Consider the following 21,978-nt stretch of genomic DNA (forward strand, 5'->3'; position numbering starts at 1 on the left):
TACCGATTCTAACCATTAGGAACTTATCAGAGATGATTTGATGATGCTTTACTTGGAAGGAGGAATCAATTATCAACTTTTGTAGCCTATACCATTAGGAACTTAGATTTGATGATGCTTTACTTAAAAGGAGGAATCAATCAACAATTGTAGCCTATATTTTTGACAGGAAACCAAAAAGCAAAAGGAATTAATTACATCGTAGATATACCTAAAAGCTTGGAGTTTTCGTTGACCGAGTTGTACGGATAATGTATGGCTACAAGGAATTTGCTCTCTTAGTGGAGGAAAATTCAGAGTTTTATGAGTACAAGTTTTGAAGGTTTATGTTGATTCTGCGTTGAAGCTTTTCAATTGAGACAAGAGCCAGTTCCAACCTTGTATTTCTGTGAGTCTTCGATAAGGTACAATCTTGTAGGCACATTGACACCTTGAAGTGTGCCTTGGCAATGATGATGGAAGCCCAACTTGCTCATGGCGTGTAACTTAAGTGGTATAGAAAACTTATGAACTTACCTCTACCGACCTTTTGCTCCAAAGATGTCTTATATGGAGCTAAAAGCTCTAGGGTTGTCACGTTGGACTTAACAATTGCATCAACTACATTAACTTGGATGCATAATGTACGTAAAAACCCAACTTGCTCTTGAAGTTTTTTATTTTTTGGGTGGTGGTGGTGGTGGGTTTGGAGATTAATAAACAAATGAATTTTTTTATGTGTGGGTCCCAAGCAGACTAACATCCTTAGTCCCTATTAAGTATATTTAAATTTCAAAAAATGAAGAAACCAAAGTGTCTCTCAAGTTATATTATTTAATACATTATGTTAATATATAGTTTTAGAAAGAGATAATTGGTCATTAATCATTAATTATATGGTTAAATATATATATAAGTTATATTATTTAATACATTATGTTAATATATAGTTTTAGAAAGAGATAATTGGTCATTAATCATTAATTATATGGTTAATATATATATATATATATATATATATATATATATAATATATATATATATATATATATATATATATATATATATATATATATATATATATATATATTAAAATAATCGAGGGACATTTTCGTCCTTTCACGTTTAAAATTTAAACATGCTTAACGGCGACTAACAAGGTGTTAGTTTGGTTAGGACCACACGTAATATATTGCACTTAAGGGACCCAACATTAGTTTGTGGTCCACTAGAGGGACTCACACATAAAAAAATTTAAATAAATTCATTAATCAAAAGAAGAAAAACGAGATAGCGGGGAGAGAGTACAATTCAAACCAAAGGGAAACCCAGCAAAAACAAAGAAAATAGGCTCAACGGAAGGCATCAAGCAAAAGCGGATAAAAAAACCGGGTAAGAAAGTTCCACATTAGTTGAAAACACCCCTTGGTAATCCTGTTGCTTTTTCTTGCAACCCTCTGGGTCTGAGGCATAGGAAGAGGTAGAGGTTTCAATCACGAGAGTACCTCATCAAGGATGTACTTATCGTGGAATTTGGGAGAGGTTCACTTTACTACAGACATGCTGCCTATAATCAATGGAGATAGCGGGACGAGAGACAATGGGGCTAGCTTTGTTCTCAAATAAAATTTGTGCTCCGTAGTTTGGAAGGTCGAACTCAATCGGTAGGTGAAGAGGAAGAAAAGAATGGGTATGAGATGGGAAAGTGTGGGGAGTAATACAGGCTTGGGTTGTAGGTATTAGAAAGGGCTCGGGTGGAGGGGGCAAAGGGAGCGAAGAGTTGGGCCTTATGGAGAAGGAATTGGGCCCGAGATACCCGGGGTTGGGCTTAGGCTGGACCACATGGTAAAGAAAGGGATCCCATTTGTCTCATCCACCCTAATGTGGGAGAGCTTATCCATTGCGTTTCTTGAATGACCAACTCGGAAACGATTAATTGTTTGTCCAAAATGTTCCCTTGAGTATGGTGTAGCAACGCATGAAGAGATCAAAGAGAGATTAGTGACAAGGAGAGATTTGAGGGGATCATTATAAAAAGAAGAGTATTATGCCACATGGCTTAAATGGAGAGATTAAAGATGGATGCTTTTTTTTTTGGGTGGAGGGTAAGAATCTGTGGTAAATCTTTACTTTTGGTAAGAATTAGGGGGTACATCAGTTATTAGGAAAAATGTAGTAGTAGCAATATCATCTGCATCACCTTCACTAGTATGTAGATCTAATATCCAATGGCTACATTAGAATGTAACCCCAAAATATTCCTTGTTCTTATCAGTGCATGTCAGGGAACTTTAATAGAAACCCCACTTTAATTTTATGAGATGAGCTGTAAAGTGGTTTTTGGAAGAGCTTTTAAAGTGAGATTTCTTTAAGAGCAGCCATGGGCATTCTTTCATTTTGCTGCGAGTGAAAGTAAGACTAAAGTCATCCTTCAAATTCATTACTGGTGAAGGAGGATTTCGAGGATTCAAACGTATTCCTATACTCAAGTATGTATCTTATTCACTGTTTCAATTTTAATTTTTAATATAAGAAATTGTGCCGTCACCTTTGATTTGTAAATGAAATAGGCTCAACTGTTCAACGCCTCGAAGATCTTATGCATCTAGGTTTTTCCTTTTCTCAATTTCTTCTCTTTTTTGATAACAATAAACTAAGTAAACCAATTGGGAATGCTTAAAATTTCTATTTCTATTTCATATTCTTGTTTCGTTTTCCAACAATCACATAATTTTTGTCCTGTTAGGGTCATCTTCTTGTCTTAGGTTCAAGATCTGCTTGCATGTACAATTTTCTTTTTCTTTCTAATAGACTTAATGGCCCATAAATTAAGGTTCTACGAAATATTCTTATGTATGCAGTCGAAGCCTTGTGATGACTAGGAAAATTCAATCCTCGAAAGATCTTAATTTTCCCATGAAAGCTAACATTGCTAAAAGCCTTTATTTAGAATCGATAATTATCAATCGTAACTAAATATATGATAGAACATCTCTAAATACCTTGGGAGTAGAGTTGCGGTTTTTTCACTTTACAATTTCAGGTAATTTTTGGCTTTTTGTATTTCATTTTTTGCTCTTTAAATCAAATGATTTTTTGATGAAGAAATTTTTGAGTTTATTATTGGGCATGCAATCTTTCCCATTATATTTTTGGAGTTTATTTTAATTGTAAATCTCTTGTAATCCTTCTATATCAGCTAACTAGGGCATTCTATAAACTTCGACATGAATCCATTCTTAAAAGGTGGTGTATTCTCATAAAAAAGTTTTCGAATACAATTGTATGTCATATGCACATGCATATAGAAATTTTCACTAAAGTATGTAGTAGAAGTCGTGATATAATTTTTGTTTTTATGACAAGAAAAAATAGATTTAAGTATGTTTTATTTTTTATTATCATCATGAAGCATTTAGTTGCAATAAGGTTTTACCAAATAAATGCTACTAAAAGTTTCTCTTAAAAACTGTTTTTTCAACTATAAGTAGGGTGTTAAATGATGAATTTTAAATATTTTAATAGTTGTATGATGAATAGCACTTAAAAATTATTGTTTAGCGCCGCTTAAAAACTACATAGTACCACCACAAAAAGTCTTTATTTAGAAGCAATAATTATTAATCACAACTAAAAATATATAGCATCTCTAACTGTCTTCTTAAAATGAAGTGTTGCACATTTCTCTTGTAGTATTGTTACTTTGGATCATGGAGGGATTGATGATTATAAATTCCCTTAATGTCTCACTGTATTTTCTAAGGCTCTTTTTGGTATCAATTCTCATTCTCTATTATGCCTATTTAAAATAAATAAGTACAAGAATTCATTATTGGTCAAGAATGAAAAATGGTTTGGTGAATTTTATCGAAAATAAATTATAAAATGGAAAATAAGTTTGGTGTCAAGATAAAAAATTAATAAAAATAATAGTAAACAAGTGAGAAAAGAAGGAAAAAGTATGGTTGTTATAAAAGAATGTGTATTGACTATTTTACCCTCATCTTACTTATAGAACTTTAAGTAAACTTACACAAATGAAGATAATGAAATTCTCATCATAATCCATAATGGACAAAAAGTTCATTATGGATTTTGGAGGTTTTTTTATTATTTTAAATAAAAATAAAATTCAGGATAGATGCCAAACAATTTAAAATAATGAAAATTTCTCATAATTGACAATGATAATTGATACCAAAAAGAGCCTAAGTTACTTATTAGTAGAGACGGCTGAAACTTAATTTCAAGTTCAGATTTCATTGTTTGAGGTGTATAATATTATCTCATTAAAGTTCCAACAAAACTTTTCTGACAATTTTGCTAGAGAAGAAGCAAATAAAAGAAGCTGGTTTACATGAGAAACCTTGGAAAATGGTCAAGAAGATTTGTTTGTGATGAATTGTTCCTTGACCTAAACATGTGTGACTAATTTTTCTCTCAAATAAATAAATTTGTTTGTCAAGATTTATTCTCAATCCTTTTATTAGATGTTATTGTTGTAAATTTCTTGTAGTCGATATATATGTAATGTTTATCAACATGTCTTTTCATGTTCTTCAATCTGCCAGGATATAAACAACAATGTCAACACCAAAATTACCTCCAGGATTGAGGTTTATGCCCACAGAGCCTGAACTCCTGAAGTTTCTCAAAGACAAGCTTTTGGGTCATCTTGATGAAATTGTTTCTGGTTTCATCTCTGACAATGTTGATCCCTACAGTTGCAATCCGGTTTTTCTTCCTAAAGGTTCTCTCACTCACTCTCTCTCTCTCTCTCTGAGATCATTTTTAGTATTGATATTCTTTATCATGCATTTCAACAGATGAACTGATTTAGTTTGCCTTCAATGATGTTACTGTAGGTAACCAATTCAAATATACAAAACAAGCATGCTTCTTTGCGCGTAAGCAACCAAACGGAGTTGTTGAAGAACTATTTTGGAGGGTTTCTACATTGCGGGAGGAGATCTTTGACGAGGGTAAGAAGCTAGGGTTTAAGGACACATTGGAATTTGTCGGGTCAACTAGAAATGCGATAGTACAGGCAAACTGGGTGATGCGTGAATACAGTCTAAGTCCAGTCATATTTTCAGAAGAGGAGCATAGAGCTATTGGAAATGGGGTAAGAAATATTTTGTTTACTTTATTTCAGTTTTTCTTTTTTGCTAGGATTTTGAAGATCCTCACCTCTTTTTATTGTTATTTGTCTTACTCTTAAGAATTCTAAAACCAGGGGCAAATTGGATTTTCAAGATAACTGGAAAGTGTTTTATTAATATCAAAAGCATCCATTTTCATTTTAATTTATGGAAATTTACATAATTATTCACTTTTGTGTATCTTTTTACACAACTATTATCATGTTAATGATCTTGCATCTACAGCTCCACCCTATCCTTGTCTATCCCATGATCAACCTTTGTTGGGTTTCTTTCATTCTTGAGTTCATTGTAACTTCATGCGCATGAACTTAAGTGAATGCATGTGAGGTACCCGTCATATAGGCCTACCTCCTTTGGTTGATTAAATTAGAGTACCTCATTTGCATTCTGAAGGCAATTGCTGCCCTCTCCTTGTCCTCCTCTTGGAGACTGCTCCACAAGTGGGAAAAGGAGTTTTGGGTTCTTCTTCTTTTTTAAACTTTCTAAGGGTTGGGCTGGGTGAGAGGGTGGGAAAGAGGCTAATTTCAATGGGTGGATGTTGAATTATAGAGGGGTGGGGCTTCATTATACGAGGGAACACATGTTGGGATAATGGATGCACAACAATGAACAGAGAAGAATACAAGCAAAGCACACAAGAGGGATTTAACGTGGTTTGGCAAAACTCTGCCTACGTCCACCCGAGAGAAAAGAAGTTCCACTATTTCAGAAAACCTCACACCCACAAAGCATTAGTCTTTGCTTCTGTGTCTACTAGGCTATTCCACAGAGAGTATTTATAGGGAAATCTATAACCCTAATCCCAATTTAATTACAAGTTTAACCCAGTACTAGTAATTGACCCAAACCCTGTTTCAATTACAAATACAACTAAAACCATAATTACATGGACCTACAGAATACAAGACACCCAAACCCAACAATCTCCACCTTGACTTGAATTCTGCAAACCACCTTGAAGAAAACCATTGATGATGTCTCTCTGCAATCACCAGTCTCTGTGTATTCACCACACCTTACCGCATGGCCCACATCCCCTTTAGGGATGCTTTTGTTACCACCATCACTAAACCAGCATGGCGCACACCCCCACCTGGGGTGTCCTGTCCGGCTCATTGCTACTATACGACGTGACGTGGCTCCATCTCTCCTTCTGTCACAACTGGCTTCGAGAGATCACTATCACTCACCAAATCCAAAGCGAAAGTCACTCGCTTCTTTCCAAATTTGCCCTTGTTTTGCACCTAAACAACTTGCAAATTCTGTCTACCTGTACCCCTTGCCAAAATGTCAACTGGAGCTCCACCTGTTTCAACACTTCTTGCAAGCCTATACAACTTACCAAGCATCTTTCCCCGCATCTCAACCATTGATCCCCTTGAAACCTCGAGAACTCCACCTTCAGATGACCATCTAAAACCTTTAGAATCTAGAGTACTCAATGAGATCAAATTCTTCCTTAAATATGGCACATGTCTAACCCCAGTCAAAGTTTCCACAATCCCATCAAACATGCGAATTCGCATAATCCCAACTCCAACAACCTTGCTTTCCGCGTTATTTGTCATCTTGACTGTACCACTTTCACATGCATGATATGTAGCAAACTGATTCTTGACTGAACACATGTGAAAAGAACACTAGAATCTAAAATCCAATCTGAAGTATTCAAACCTGATGATGAAGTCAGAAGGACATCATCTCCTCCATCATCGCTCAATAAGATAGCAATAAATGATTCATCACTCTCCCTGTCCTTCCTTTTCCTATCTTCCTTACGCCTTAGACAATCTTTCTTTATATGACCTTCCTCTTTGCAATAGTAACAAGTTACTTTGTGACCAACAGACTTTGAGCGACCCCTTGACTTACTAGATCCCTCCATTCTCCCATTTGATCTTCCTCTACTATGACCCCCCCTTACAACCAAGGCACTACTTTCATCTGACTCCCTATCACCGCTATTTTTCTGCCGTGTTTCATTAATCAGCAATGCAGTAATAACATCGTCAAGTTTCAAAGTATCCTTACCAAAAAGTAATGTGGTCACAATGTGATCAAATGACTGAGGCAATGATCCCAACAAAAGTAACACCTTGTCTTCCTCCTTGATCTCCTCATCAAGAGCCGACAACTCCGTCAAAATCTTGTTGAACTCATCTAGGTGCTTGTAAAATTTGCTCCCTCTAACAACCGAATGCCATATAACTGTTTCTTTAAAAACAACTGATTTGTCAACAACTTGGACTTGTACCTACTCTCTAGCTTTGCCCAGACTTCCTCTGGATCCACCACCCCGATGACTTCACGAAGAACATTGTGAAACTCAGCCCTAACCTTGACCCGAAAACCCTGTTGTTTGTAGGTCTGACAACCCGAAGTAAAGCGAGAAGTCAGCTATGGGCCATCCCAGTGGAAAACTTGGTGACTGGCTTTGAATCCATGAGTGTTGATGACAGTGTTCTATTTATGGAAACTGAATCCTGATGAAGATCGGATTAGTTGATGGACTTGGAGTGCTCTCTATCATGGTTCGAAGGCATTTCTACCTACTAGGTAAGTCACTTAGTGTGTGTGCAAAACCCATTTATGATTGGATTTGATCTGAGCCTTCAATTCCCTGTTTTGGACTTGCAGTTCTGATTGGTCGACTCATTGGTCGACTGGACCAGTCGACCAATCCAATCGACCAATGGGTTCTGTCTTTGCTAATTAGGTCTTGCTTGCTCTATTTAAGTCCAATCTCGAGTCTACTTCGTATTTTCTGCCTCCAAACTCTTTGGAACGTAGCAAAGACCTTTGCAAGTCATCTCCCTTACGTTCTTGGTGTTTATCTTGACGGATCTTCATCAAAACTCGTGTTTTTACACAAAAAGGTATGTCTACACTCTCTTCTTCTTCTTCATCTTTGTTTTCTTTCCTTTTTGGGTTGAGATAATAGAAAAGATGCTGCATTCTCTGTTGCAAACATCTCTGTACTTATCTCTCATGATCTTCCTAAGGATTAATGGCTAAGGCAATGTTCTTAATCATGATCATTGCAAGCTTTTGAAGGAATCATGATCTAAATCATGATTTTGTCTTCGTTCATCTTTGATTTAAATTCTGATCTTCTCAGATCTATTTTATTGATCATATTAGTAGTCAATCACTGTGTTTTCTTTACATGATCCATTATCTATCAATCTCTAGATTATTTCTCCTTTATCATACCATGCTTTCTTCAAAAATCATGACTGATACATCTATGGTAAGTTTTGTTTCCTTATTTGGATCCATGTTCTTCAGTCTTAGATCTATTATCTTGAAGATCTATGCATGCCTTTCATGATTTCTTTATCAAAATCAATGATCCATCATCCTATTGTTCTTGTCCATGATTTTTACTATGAATTCTTCAAGAACTATGATTTGATCTAATTATGGTAACTTTTGTTTCCTAATTTGTAACTTGAAGACTATTCGATTAGTGTTTTGAAGTCCTCTATATACTAGGATGCTATCATAGTAGTTTACCCTTTGTTTGGTACCCTTTTGAACCACCAAATTCGGTTTTATATTCTCAAAACTCTGATTTTGAAGGCCACTGTCTATGTTGGTCGACTGATTGGTCGACTGGGACAGTAGACCAATCCAATCGACCAATGAGTACAGCAACTCCAGATTTGGTCTGTTTTGAATGTTTTGATATCTTTCATTTTAGGGATCTTTCTTAATACGTTGTATACACTTGTTTAGGACCTTCTTCTCAAGTTTGTCAAGATCTTACTTGAATTCTTAAGATTTCTTTGCGAGTTATATAAGGTAAGGATGGTTACTTCCTTAACAACATAAATTGTATATCTTAGTTTCTATATTTGAATCTTGTTAGTTCATTTCTTTAATTAGATTTTTGCAATGTTATACTACTGTTGTACTGTCTTGATATCAGTAGCATTACTTGTTTATATTAAATTGACTCATGTATGATTTACTTACCTGTTTTATACAAGTTGAATGTTATTATTGATTTCTTTCCATATATGAAGTTACCATATATGTGATGTTATGAATTGATGCTTGTGTATGCTTAAGTATGGTTTGGAAAGGGGAGGTGTCCTTTTGACACTTCTGTCCTAGGACTACTACGGGAATATCATGGGATGTTTTCGGAGATGCCCTTTGGATACCTTCCTAAACTGTTGGATGACATATTTAGGGCTGTCTAGTAGTGTTTGGCTAGGATGTCCCGTTATGTCAGACCCTAATCGGAGGGGTATTGAGACCGAACGACCCGTGGTAGCAATGGGATTCATGGGCGCTCAAGACCGGTAACCAATCCGTGAGAGGACAGGAATCACATTGTGGGGACCATTTATCGGTAGGGTTGCATATGGATAGACTTGGGCTCACGGGCGCTTAAGACCGGTAACCAACCCGTGAGAGGACGTGAGAGCTTCCCGTTTATTATATGTGGATGACCTATAGGGTTGATGAGTCCGTAGTCAGGGACTATGAGGACTTTAGTGTGAAGGATACCGGAAAGGATCGCCTAGGGTGAGGAATGGACGTATTTGGATCTGACTTGATGTAACTAAGTAGGAGACTTGCATTTGGCTAGGTTTTGACCCTGACATGCGCCGGTACTTAGACCAATGGTGATGTCAGAGAGTGGTGACCTATACCCCCAGCCATGGAATGTCCCGAGGGATGCCGGACCCACTACCAAAAGGCGTTGTGTGATGAGACCTTCCTAAAGAAGTACGGTGTCATGACTTAAACCATGTCTGCCAATAGAGACCTGCATACATAGAGTTAGAATCATATTGCATCATGTGTTTCATATCATATAGCATTTTACTTTGCTTTGAAATCCTGCTATATATGTTGATATGGATTAACTGCCTTACTGAGTTTCTTTGAAACTCATTTCTTTTGTACAATGTTTTGTTAGACTACTCTACAAGTTCTGAGTATCATGGCTGCTCGTATGAAGAAGCGCAAGGAGAAGAGGCATATCTCCAGGAAGGTGATTGCGGTTACGACAATTACACTGAAGATTCCGTGGGTGGTTATGCTGCGTACGATGCTTAGCCCGACCATAGAGTGGAAGCACCCTTGTGCCATTTTTTAGATTTATACTTATAGAGATTTTGTCTATAAGATTGAGAACAATTTAGTTACCTATTGTACCTGCTATTGGGATTAGATTTTATTCTATTCCTTTTCTTTTAGAACTACTATTCCGCTGGTTGTAGAGTGGGATTCCGCCTCACTTTACTTATTGATTTAGACACTCTGATTATCTTTCATACTCTGATTATATACATGATGTATTCTTTCCTTATTTGGATCTTTGGTTTATCTTTTGCACATTGATTAGTATTGTTCATGATTATGTTATTGTCTATGTGGGAGGTTGATTACTCGATACTTGGTCTTCGGGGCTGTGGATCACACACTCGGGTATGTCAGGTAGGGTACTGGCTGGGTGGATGTGACAAACATTATCCGCAAGATACAATTGGATCGTACTATTTGCTAGATCTCTCAACTCTTGCAACTCGTCTTCCTTCATCGCCTCTAGCTTTTTTGATTTTTTCCTGAGAGCTTTAACAGTCCCTTCTCGCGTAAGGATGTTCTTCACCCGTTGTTGCCACAAAGTGAAATCGTTTTGACCATTGAAAATTTCTATGGAGAAATTAGAACTCTTCATCGCCATCTGATTTGTGCCCTTTATACCCATCAACAACCCAAAAAATCTGTTCGTTGATCTCCGTACGAACTCACAAAATCAATACCAATGGAGCAAAATCTCTTTGATCCGTCACTTCCACTGAGTCCAGAACACCCAAAAACCTTAGGAACACTTAACTCCGTACAAAAAGCCTTTACACAAAATCATGTGGAAACAATCAGTACGATACGATCCGATAATACCAAAAAAACAAAAAAAATCCCTTTTTTCCGTCTTTTTCTCTTTTTTCCCCCCCTCCCTTTACGGTTCTTCCTCCACATTCCACTTCTCAATAAACAAGATTACATTCTTCTCTCTCTTTTTTTAATCCTCTTCTTGAGCCAATCTGCTCAAATCACAAGAAATAAAAAGATAAAAAAAAAAAACTTCCCGATTCTAGATCTAGAATTGTACCTTCGATCAATTCGTTGAAGCCTTCTTCGTTCTCCTGACACCTATCCTCTCCTTTTTGGATCTTCGCACACTTCCAGTGACGATCCACCAAACCTCGCTCTGATACCACTTGTTGGGATAATGGATGCACAACCATGAACATAGAAGAACACAAGCAAAGCACACGAGGGATTTAACGTGGTTCGGCAAAACCCTACCTACGTCCACTTAAGATAAAAAGAAGTTCCACTATTTCAGAAAACCTCACACCACTCTCACACCCATAAAGTGTTAGTCTTTGCTTCCGTGTCTACTAGGTTATTCCATAGAGAGTATTTATAGGGAAACCTAAAACCCTAATCCCAATGTAATTACAAGTTTAACCCAATATTAGTAATTGACCGAAACCCTATTTTAATTACAAATACAACCAATACCATAATTACATGGACCTACAGATTACAAGACACTCAAACCCAACAACACAGTGGAGGGTGATAAGAGAGAAGAAGGAGAAGAGAGATTGAAAACAAGTGTTTAGTGTGGTTCGGTTGTGATTAATAACCTATGTCCATGATGGTAAAGGAGTGCTACATTTCTATATTATTCAAGAGTGATAAGTACATGATATTTATAGAGGTGCTTTTTGAGTTTCCAACATTGTTACAACTCCATTCACCTAAGTTACCTTGGATAAGGATATCTGAGAAAGTCTATTGTTGAGACAGTTTACAGGAGATCAAACTCTGAGGTTTAAGATAAGACCATATTGGTTGGAGTCACTTCTATGTTAAATTGAATCTCTTTGAGCTGTTGTGCATGAGGTAGAAGACCTCAAGTTAGACTATTTTGAATCACCTTGGAGTGTTGTGCATGAGGCAAGAGACCTCAAATTGGACTCCTTCAATTGACCATGGATGAGTTGTTGTGGAACTCGATTAGGGTTGCTTCCATGCCCCCTTAAGCTCAACGGCAAATCTTAGACGTTGACATTGCTCATGAGAAAGTGGAACCGTTGTGATATTGAGAAAATATGATCGGACCGGATTCATACCTGGTTCGACCCTCGACCCCGGTCGAGACAGAGGGAATCGACTCGCTCCCGAGAAAACCAGATCCAAAAGATGGCTTGCTGAGGAAGAAGACTTATTCAGCTACAAGCACGCCCTAATTCAACTTATGAATTAGGTTAATTACCCTAATGATGGCAAACTCAAATTGACGGCTGTGGCTAATCATTATCGAAGGGATAATCATCGCATAACCTAAAGGTTATCTCAGGAGTCCTCTACTAGTCCAAACTAGTAGAAGTCTATCGCTCAACGGATCTAACTGTTAAGATCCAACGACTACCCGAAGAAGGCTGAAGTGCATCCAACGAAGGAGATTCAAAGGTACACTCTATATAAACCTCACTGCAATACGAGGTGAGGGACACAGACTGAGACTGAGACTCATATTCAGATACATGCTGGTAGACGTAAACTATCAGAGGCTTACGATCTAGATCACCTTTCCCAGTTCTTTATTCCTTAGCTCTGTGCTTCTAGCAGAGCCGTTTGTGATTAAGTTCATCAACTGACTTAGCCTTCGGAGGTGGAATCTCGACCCCCGCGGTCGGGCCACATCTGACGCTTTCATTTTGCAGGTCATCACGAGGAAATCTAAGGGCTGAGCAGATTTTGGATGCATCATTTGGCGCCGTATGTGGGAAACGACTTGTAAAGCCATGGTGACTAGATCGGCAGCAGCCACAGCAGCCGCTGCACAACGCGATTCCGGTGTTCAGATCCCTGGAGTGAATAATCCAGATGATCCCCAGGGAAGCCAAAATCCTATCGAAGTAGATGGTGGTCAGGGAGGACGTAATCCTCCTGATACATTCCAAGATCAATTGAATGAAGTAAAGATTCAACTCTTGGAGGTGAGCCAAGCACTCCGCATGCTCACCAGATGAGTGGTGTTACCACAAGAACCTAACCATCGCGATCCAGGGAGGCGCGTGTTACCACGTGATCAACCGCGTGATCAAAGATTGGCTGAAGACCAGAATATCGGTCAGAACTTTCGTGAAGGTGACCGAGGACCTAGGAGAATGGACGATCAACATAGGCGGGACGATCGGTTCGACAGACCGCAGGAAAGTACAACCGATTCAAATACAAGGTTGGACACAGGGGTGAGAACTCACTCACCAACTGTCAGAAGAACCGGTCCCGATGATCGAGCAGTTCGCGACGAGCGGAATGTTTGGGAAGGACAGGCTATTCGTGATGATCGAATAGCACGTGATGATCGTGTTAATCGAGGTCATGGTCATATTGCTGAAGGTCACCCGACCCAAATTGGTCAGGAATTGGCCAACATCAATCAGAAGTTAGGGCAGTTGGCTAAAGGAAAGATGACTGAGGATATTTACTCAGTCATTCGGAAGACCCCCTTTGCCGAGCCAATTGCGGGATATCAGTTTCCCCATAACTTTTGTTTGCCTACCTTTTCTACATTCGATGGCTCCAGAGATCCAACGGCCCACATTGGCTATTATCGGCTAGACCATGGCGCTTTCGAGTAATTCCGACGAAATTTTATGCAGGATTTTTGGTTCATCTTTAACCGGAGCAGCACAAAAGTGGTTTTCGAACCTCCCCTCTGGAAGGATCGTAAACTTTGATGAATTGGCGTGCAAATTCATAGGGCGATTCCAGAGTGGAATACAGGTCAAGAAAATGGAAGAAACCTTGTTTACTGTCAGACAAGGAAAAAGCGAATCGGTCAGAGAGTTTCTGAAAAGATTCAACAAAGTAACGATGGAGATAGAAAATTTGGATGAGCAAGTAGCCAAAACTGCTCTATTCACTGGACTCACTAACCGGAAACTCCTGGAGTTATTACTATAGGATATGCCTGCAACTTATGCTGAGTTGGTACAGAGATGCCAGAAGCAGGCCGAAGTCATGGAGATCCTAGATGCGCGCCAAGGAGATAACAAAGTCTCCAATAAGGAATGGATGGCTCTGACCGCGTAGCGAAGCCAAAGAAAATGTCCGTGATCGGGTTGGAAAATCTCAGGCTTGGCGCCAGAGGTCTCCCGGTAAAAGTGAATATACTCCATTGAATGTTCCTCAAGCCGATATTCTAAATATCATCAAAAGGAAAAATATTTTGAAGTGGCCACCTAAAATTCTTTTGAAAGCTGGGGAGCAGTAGGATCGAGAAAAATATTGCTGATTCCACAAGGACTATGATCATTATACAAATGACTGTCGTCATCTAAAAGCATATATTGAGAGATTAATATCTTAGGGACACTTGTCCAATTTTGTTAGCAGAAGGAGGGAGGAGCCACGTGAGCCACGCGTGGCTGCTCCTAAAAGGGATCGTTCGGTTAGTTCAGAACGATCAAGGGAGGCTCCGAAGTCTAAAAAGGGCAAGGAGGTGACTGAAGGTACTCGGTCACCTATCCTTGCCATTTTCGGAGGACCAGAGCCCGAATCACTCCGCAGTTTGAAGACAAAATCCAAATTTGTCGGAACCGGAGAGACGCAGAAGCGAAAGAAGATGAATGGTGAAGATTCTATCACCTTTGGCGAGGAGGATGAAAGAGGTGTTTGTTTACCTCATGATGACGCCATGGTCATCAAGGTAGAGATTGCACGTCGGGAAGTGCATAGAGTTTTGGTTGATACAGGGTCTGCAGCTGACCTGATTTCTTATGAAGTGTATCAAAAACTGAAGGTGGATGAGGACTTGATGGAGCCTTCATCCACACATCTATATGGTTTTGCAGGGTCGTGTGCGGTGGCGGAAGGATCTGTCCAGTTGGACTTATCTATTGGAAGTTTTCCTAAGGAAACAACCTTCCGAATCAATTTTTTGGTGGTTTGGGAGCTGCCAGCTTACAATGTTATCCTCGGGCGACCATCTTTATCCAAGATAGGTGCTATTGTTTCGACAAAACACCTAAAGATAAAATTCCCGACTGATATGGGAATTGGTCAAATTTCCTCTGACCAGAGGATCTCTCGGCAATGTTACGTTGCCTATTTAAAAGACAAGGAGGGCCCGAGGAAGGTGACTGCCCTACCTATAGAAGTTCGAGACGATTGAGAAGAAGCAGAGATGCAAAGGCCTGAACCAGTGGAGAAGCTGGAGCAAATCCAACTGTGTACCGAAGATAAGAAGAAGATTACTTATATCGGGTCTGAACAACTGGAGAAATTCAAAGATGAGTTGAAGTTATTTCTTCAACAGAATAAAGACATATTTGCATGGTCTGCTGAAGACATGCCAGGAATCGATCGGGCTGTCGCAGAGCATAAACTATGGATAGATCCAAAGGTGAAACCAGTGATACAGAAAAGGAGAAATTTCTCCATTGAAAAGTATGAAGCCGTTCGGGGCGATGTTGAAAAACTGAAGAATTCTGGTTTCATAGAACCAATTGAATGCCCAACCTGGTTAGCTATCGTGGTAATGGTAAAAAAGGCGAATGGGAAGTGGAAAATGTGTACAGATTACACATATCTCAACAAAGCTTGCCCTAAAGATTGCTATCCATTGCCTCGGATTGACCTCTTGATAGATGCGACTGCAGGATATGAAACTCTAAGTTTCATGGATGCCTACTCAGGGTATAATCAGATCCTTATGAATAAGGAAGATGAGAAGTTTACGGCTTTCATGACTGATCGCGAAAGCTACTACTATAAAGTCATGCCATTTGGCCTGAAGAACGCAGGAGCAACATATCAGAGGGTCGTCAACAAGATTTTTAAAGATCTGATAGGAAAGAATGTTGAAGCTTATGTTAACGACATGCTAGTGAAGAGCTTTACAAAAGAAAATCATATTGCAGATTTGACTGAGGTGTTCTCAGTACTGCGAAAATATCAAATGAAGCTGAATCCAGAAAAGTGCACCTTTGGAGTTTCCTCGGGCAAATTTTTGGGTTTCATGGTGTCACAGAGAGGTATTGAGGCTAATCCTGCCAAAATACAGGCCTCGATTGATATGGAAGCTCCCAAAACTGTTCGTGATGTGCAGTGTTTAACAGGGAGAGTTGCCGCTTTGAATTGATTCATCTCCAAGTCTGGAGAAAAGTGTTTGCCATTCTTCAAGGCACTCAAAGATTTGAGGGGCAACAAGGAGGCAAAGTGGACCGAAGAATGCCAGAAAGCTTTCGAGGAGTTAAAAGAAGCACTCGGACAACCGCCGATCTTGTCCCGACCAACAAAGGGGGAAATATTACAGCTATATCTAGCGACGTCCCTTTCAGCGGTCAGTGCAGTACTTGTTCGTGAGAAAGATAAAAAACAGTGGCCGATTTACTATGTGAGCCACGTATTGCTAGATGCGGAGACACGATATTCGCAGATTGAGAAGCAGGCTCTGGCTCTCATGATGGCCGCCAGGAAGCTAAGACCATACTTTCAGGCTCATTCAATTGATGTATTTACAACTTTTCCTCTCAGTAAAGTTCTTAATAAACCTGATTTATCTGGAAGGATGGTGTCCTGGTCAGTTGAACTCAGCGAGTTCCAAGTGAGCTTTAAGCCCAGAACGACAATCAAGGCTCAGGCGCTAGCCGATTTTGTAGTAGAAACTACTGCACCAGTGGAGTCCACCATTAAGGATCCCATTATACCAACCACTTGGGAGGTATATGTGAATGGTTCGAGTAATAAAGATGGAGCAGGAGTTGGAATTCTATTGAAAAGTCTAGCAAGCTTTATTATTCGATATGCTTTGAGATTTGCATTTGAAGTAAGTAATAACGAAGCAGAATATGAGGCTCTGATAGTTGGACTTCGGTTGTCAAAAGCATTATCTATCACAGATGTTACTATTTATAGTGACTCTCAACTTATAGTCAACCAAATTCAAGGGGAGTACGGTACTAAAGAACCACGCTTGCAGAAATATCAAGAGATAGTGCAGGCATTTCAAAACCAATTTCGGAATTTGAAGATATCTCAGATTTCGAGGAATGAAAATTCAGTGGCAGATGAACTATCCCGACTAGCCAATGCCAAAGAAAAGAATCTAGACCCTTCGGTCTATATTGAAGAGATAACATTTCCAAGTTATCATGAGAAAGAAATTTCTTATATTGAAGCAGAGCGTTGCTGGATGGATCCGATAATTGAGTATCTAAGAGATGACAAATTACCTAAGGATCCGAAAGAGGCAAGGTTGATCAAGATACGATCTGCGAGATTTGTCATTCAGAATGGGAGACTATACAAAAGGTCTTATTCTGGACCCCTTATGAGATGTATAGGCCCCGAAGGAGCAAAGTCAGCTTTGGCTGAGGTTCATGAAGGAATTTGTGGGGCTCACATGGGTGGACGAGTCCTGACCCACAAAATTCTAAGACTTGGGTTATATTGGCCTAAGATCCAAGAGGATGCTATGGAGTATGTTCGTTGATGTGGCAACTGTCAAATTCATGCTACAGTATCGAAGCGCCGGCGGAAACCATGACTTCAATTCTAGATCCCATTCCCTTTGCGATGTGGGGAATTGATATCATGGGCAAATTCACCAAGGCGTTAGGCGGACGGGATATCTGATAGTAGCAATTGATTACTTCACGAAATGTAGCATATTCAAGACATGAAGACAGAGTTCTTCATCATTCATAGGACGTCCCACAACAGCCAATTGATTAGAAATATTTTTTTAATGTGAAGCAGGTAATCATGAATGCTACTATTACCTCTTCGAATATTTTGGATTTGAAGGTGAAGTTGCATTATGTGAGCGGAAGAGCAAGTTGAGTAGATTTGCTCAAGCTTGGACTAGACTTCTTTAGAGGTGGAGCAATCAATAACTTGCGCATGAATTGGTTCAATAAGGGTAGCAATGATCTAGCACATCAACAGTTGATCCCAGGGGTGGAACCAGGATTTAATATTTGGGGGGGGGGGGGAAGAATGGAAGTCCAAATTGGGGAAGCACCAATGGTTTTTCGCCACACATATTGTGTGGGCCCTTATAAGACCCACGGGGGTCCCACCTATGACTTATTTTATTATATTAAGGAATAGACCTGCATATATTTTGTGGGGCCCACACATATTTGACAAAAATAGGTAAATTATTGATAATGATGTTTTTTTTTTCAACAAGATATAAGTACAAAAAAAAACACATGACTTCAACCCTAAAAATTCAGATGCAAACCAATTTCTTTTTTTTTTTTAAAGCTAAGAAATGCAAACCAATGGTAGTTAGTTGCCTTTTGCCTTACTAACTATAAACATTTTATTCACAATGTAAAATCAAATAACATAAATTGCAAAAGAAATAAAGAAACAAAGAATACAAAATCAAATAAAGAATACCAAAAAAATGAGAAAAAGAGAAACAATAAATAAATTGAGAAAGATAAAGAGTACCTAATAGTGGGGAAGATTTTTTCCCAAATTTTCCTTAACACACGCTTATAGAAAGGGAAGAATAAATAGGACGAAAGAAACGGAAGAGAATAAATAGGAAGAAAAGAGGAGAGAGGAGAGAGGAGAGAGGAGATATGAGATAATAAATAGGGATTGAGGAGTTAGTTTCTAATTTGAAATGACATTTTGAATATCTAATAAGATTTTTTTCTTTCAAAAATTTCCTTTGACCCACGTTTATAGAAAGAGAAGAGAATAAATAGGAAGAAAAGATGTGAGAGAGAAGAGAGGGGAGAATAAATAGTGATTGAAGAGTTAGTTTTTAACTAGGGATGACATTTATACTCATTATTTTACCTTTAAAATTTGTTCTCAATATTGGGGAGGGGTGGGGGGCAAATAGTGATATTTTAGATGTGAGAAGAGAAAAAAGTGGAAAAATGAAGGAAAATAATATAAAAATAAAAAATTCAAGAAATTATAAAAAAATTGAAAAATCCCGGGGGTGGGGGGGCATGGCCCCCTTGGTCCCTTAGTGGGTGCGCCCCTGGTTTCCTGACGGTTCCACTTTTGATAGTCAGGATTTGGTAGAAAGATTGCAGCATCATCTTTATCGGGAATGGCAGCGGGTGGGCAAATAGAAGATCCATCAACAATCTCAAATAGTTCTTATGTCTTCAGAAGAGGAACAATATGAAATCTCCATAACAAATAATTCGTCTCATTAAACTTTGTTGAGAGGAAGCCATTGAGGGAGGGAAATGAATGGGTGGAAACCTGGAGCTTTGATGCCAAAAGCCATGAGTTAGGGTTAGAGAGACAAGTTTTAGGTGATGGAAAGAGAGACAAAACGTGGGAGAGAGAGCAAGGAACATGGGGGGGGGGGGGGGGGGGAGAGAGGGAGAGAGGGAGAGAGAGTGAGAGAGTTTGTTTTATGTGGTTCGGTTGATCTCTATAACCTACGTCCACAAGAATGTGATTTGCTCCCTTGAGATTGACTATAGTACAGATTACATATTTATAGTTACAAGAGTCATGCTCAACATTAATCTTTGACTCTTAACTCTAGAGTTTGAATTACTCAAGTTATCTATTTGTGTTTGGTATGAACTGTGTCTCTTGTGTGTTTGAGTGCAATTAGGTCTTAGTCTGATCCACTTGTGAATAAGTTGTAATCTGCTGGAGTCTCTTGAGTAGTTGAGTTTGAGTTTGGTTCTTGAAGTCTTGCACGTATGGAAGTAGTTGAGTTTGACTGGAGTTCTTGAAGCCTTGTACGCATGGAGTAGTGGTGGCTAGGGCAACCCTAGATTCGGCTATGGTTGCCTGTGATTTTCTTGTTTTGCCCTCAGGCTGTGAAATACCATTATTATCTTTAAAAAATGTTCACCCATAAGTTTACAATTATGGGTTGATATTTCTTGGTAAAATTTGGCCATGGTTGTAGTATCACATGATCAATCAAAAGCTTAAGAAAGTAGTTGATTTGTTCACTAATCACTTTGACTATGTTTCAACAAACATTTGGAATAATCAGTTGATCCAATATATCACTATATCATATTGAGGACTCCATCTAAAGTCTTCCATTATAAAGTCCTTTAGCACAAGAAGTTCTGCTCTTCCCTCTTTTTGTTACAATAATAAAATTCTAAGATTGAACACCCTCTGTATTCTTAATGTGTATACCTACTGCAACACCCTCTATATTCTGAATGTATATATACCTACTATAAATTTGTTAATTGTGGGTGTTCAAAACTAAGAAAAAGAGCTCTGGAATTAGCACTCATTGGTCAAAAGTTTCGGGATCGAAGGCATAGAGACTTGGGCTGGATTCTAGGGTCTTAGGCTCAAAAGGTGACATGAATGAAAGCTTAATGGAGCCTGCCTAGGGTAAGCCTTACCTTTTCATTTTTTCTAAATTTTGTCTAGGTCTGTCTTCCTTTCTCTTTGGTAGTATTCTTTCTATGTCTTAGACTCTGAGCCAAAGGCAACATGATTAAAGTACCGAAAATTTCCCTCAACGTTTCAATTAGGTACTTGACTCTTGATCACTCATATATGAGTAGGCTGTTATCAGATTTTCCAAATTGGGATTGTTCATAAATATGAAAAGACTCTCGATCACTCATGTATGAGTAAACTATTAACAGGTTTTCCAAATTGGGACTGTTCATAAATATGGACATGTGTATATGTATACACATTATCATTTATAGAGTTGGCATATGAACATGAATTGAAGCGAAGTCACCTCCAAAATTGAATGGAACCAAGGCAGTATTATCGTCACGGCAGGACCTAACATTGGAATAAGGATTGTAAGTCTATGGTGCTGCAATTAATGATTTAACTACAATAGTTTCGGCATAAATTCAAAAGAGAAAACCTGATCTACATAAACCTCTAAGTTCAAATATGAAATAGTATCATTCTATTCAATATTGACTTTATATATTTTTTTCTCATCTTGATTCCTTTTTTTGGTAGGAAAGAGTTTAATTTATTTAAAGGAGAAACTCTATTACAACCTAGTCCTAGAATATTAAACAATAAAACCCTGATAAGAGGAGGGCGTGGAGTATTGATAGTTAAGAAGGCCTCTTGGGTGAGAGCACTATCCTTGGCTAGAGTAGCTGCCACCATGTTAGCCTTGCGAAGAACATGCCTGAAGGAGAAAGTCTCGAATGACATCGAGAGATGTAAGATGTCTGCTATAATTGGTATATCTTCCAGGGTGCTTCAGAGAGGTGATTTTTTAGGATACAAATGAGAGCTTGGTTGTTAGACTCTACCTTGATCTTCAACAGTTTAAAATCAATAGCCCAGATCTAAGCTTGTCATATTTCCAAAGCTTCTACAGTGAGGATGTCCTATGCTTCAATTCCCCGTCCAACGCAGAAGAGCATACGACCCTAGTGATCTCTCGCAATACCTCCATAGTCCGCAACCCCTTGTTCTTTAAAGAGGGACCCATCGATATTCAATTTTGTAAGGGAAGGAATAGGAGCCACCCATTTGATGAGATTGCAAATGTTTTTAGTTTGCACTTTCTTGGGTTGCTGACAATAGAATTGAAGACCTTTCCAAATTTGAAGATTTACCTGAGAAGGAGAGGGGATGTCGTTTGACTCGAATTGGCTGGTGTAGGCTTTCCAAAATGACCATAATACAGTTAAATTTGTAATTACTAGCTCAGGAGCCATTCCATCATGCCATTTATTGACCAGCTGTATTACTTTCTCCACCAAGGACCCACATGAAGCCATGAAGGGGAAGTGTAGAGTATCCAAAATAGAATTTGCAAGTGGGCACTAGACGAAGA

At 38.7% G+C, this 21,978-nt stretch overlaps 1 protein-coding gene across 1 annotated transcript; it reads left to right on the forward strand.

Annotated features, from left to right (window-relative positions):
- Window positions 1-4,563: 4,563 nt before the first annotated feature.
- On the forward strand, window positions 4,564-5,239 carry LOC149004958 (NAC domain-containing protein JA2L-like). Its single transcript, XM_089135754.1, has 3 exons — window positions 4,564-4,729; window positions 4,845-5,104; window positions 5,216-5,239. The coding sequence occupies exons 1-3, from the start codon at window positions 4,564-4,566 to the stop codon at window positions 5,237-5,239; spliced, it is 450 nt and encodes a 149-aa protein (XP_088991880.1).
- Window positions 5,240-21,978: the final 16,739 nt, after the last annotated feature.

Source organism: Hakea prostrata, chromosome 9 (assembly GCF_041222555.1).
Source record: "Hakea prostrata isolate BN-2017 chromosome 9, UWA_Hpros_2, whole genome shotgun sequence".
Taxonomy (NCBI): Eukaryota; Viridiplantae; Streptophyta; class Magnoliopsida; order Proteales; family Proteaceae; genus Hakea; species Hakea prostrata.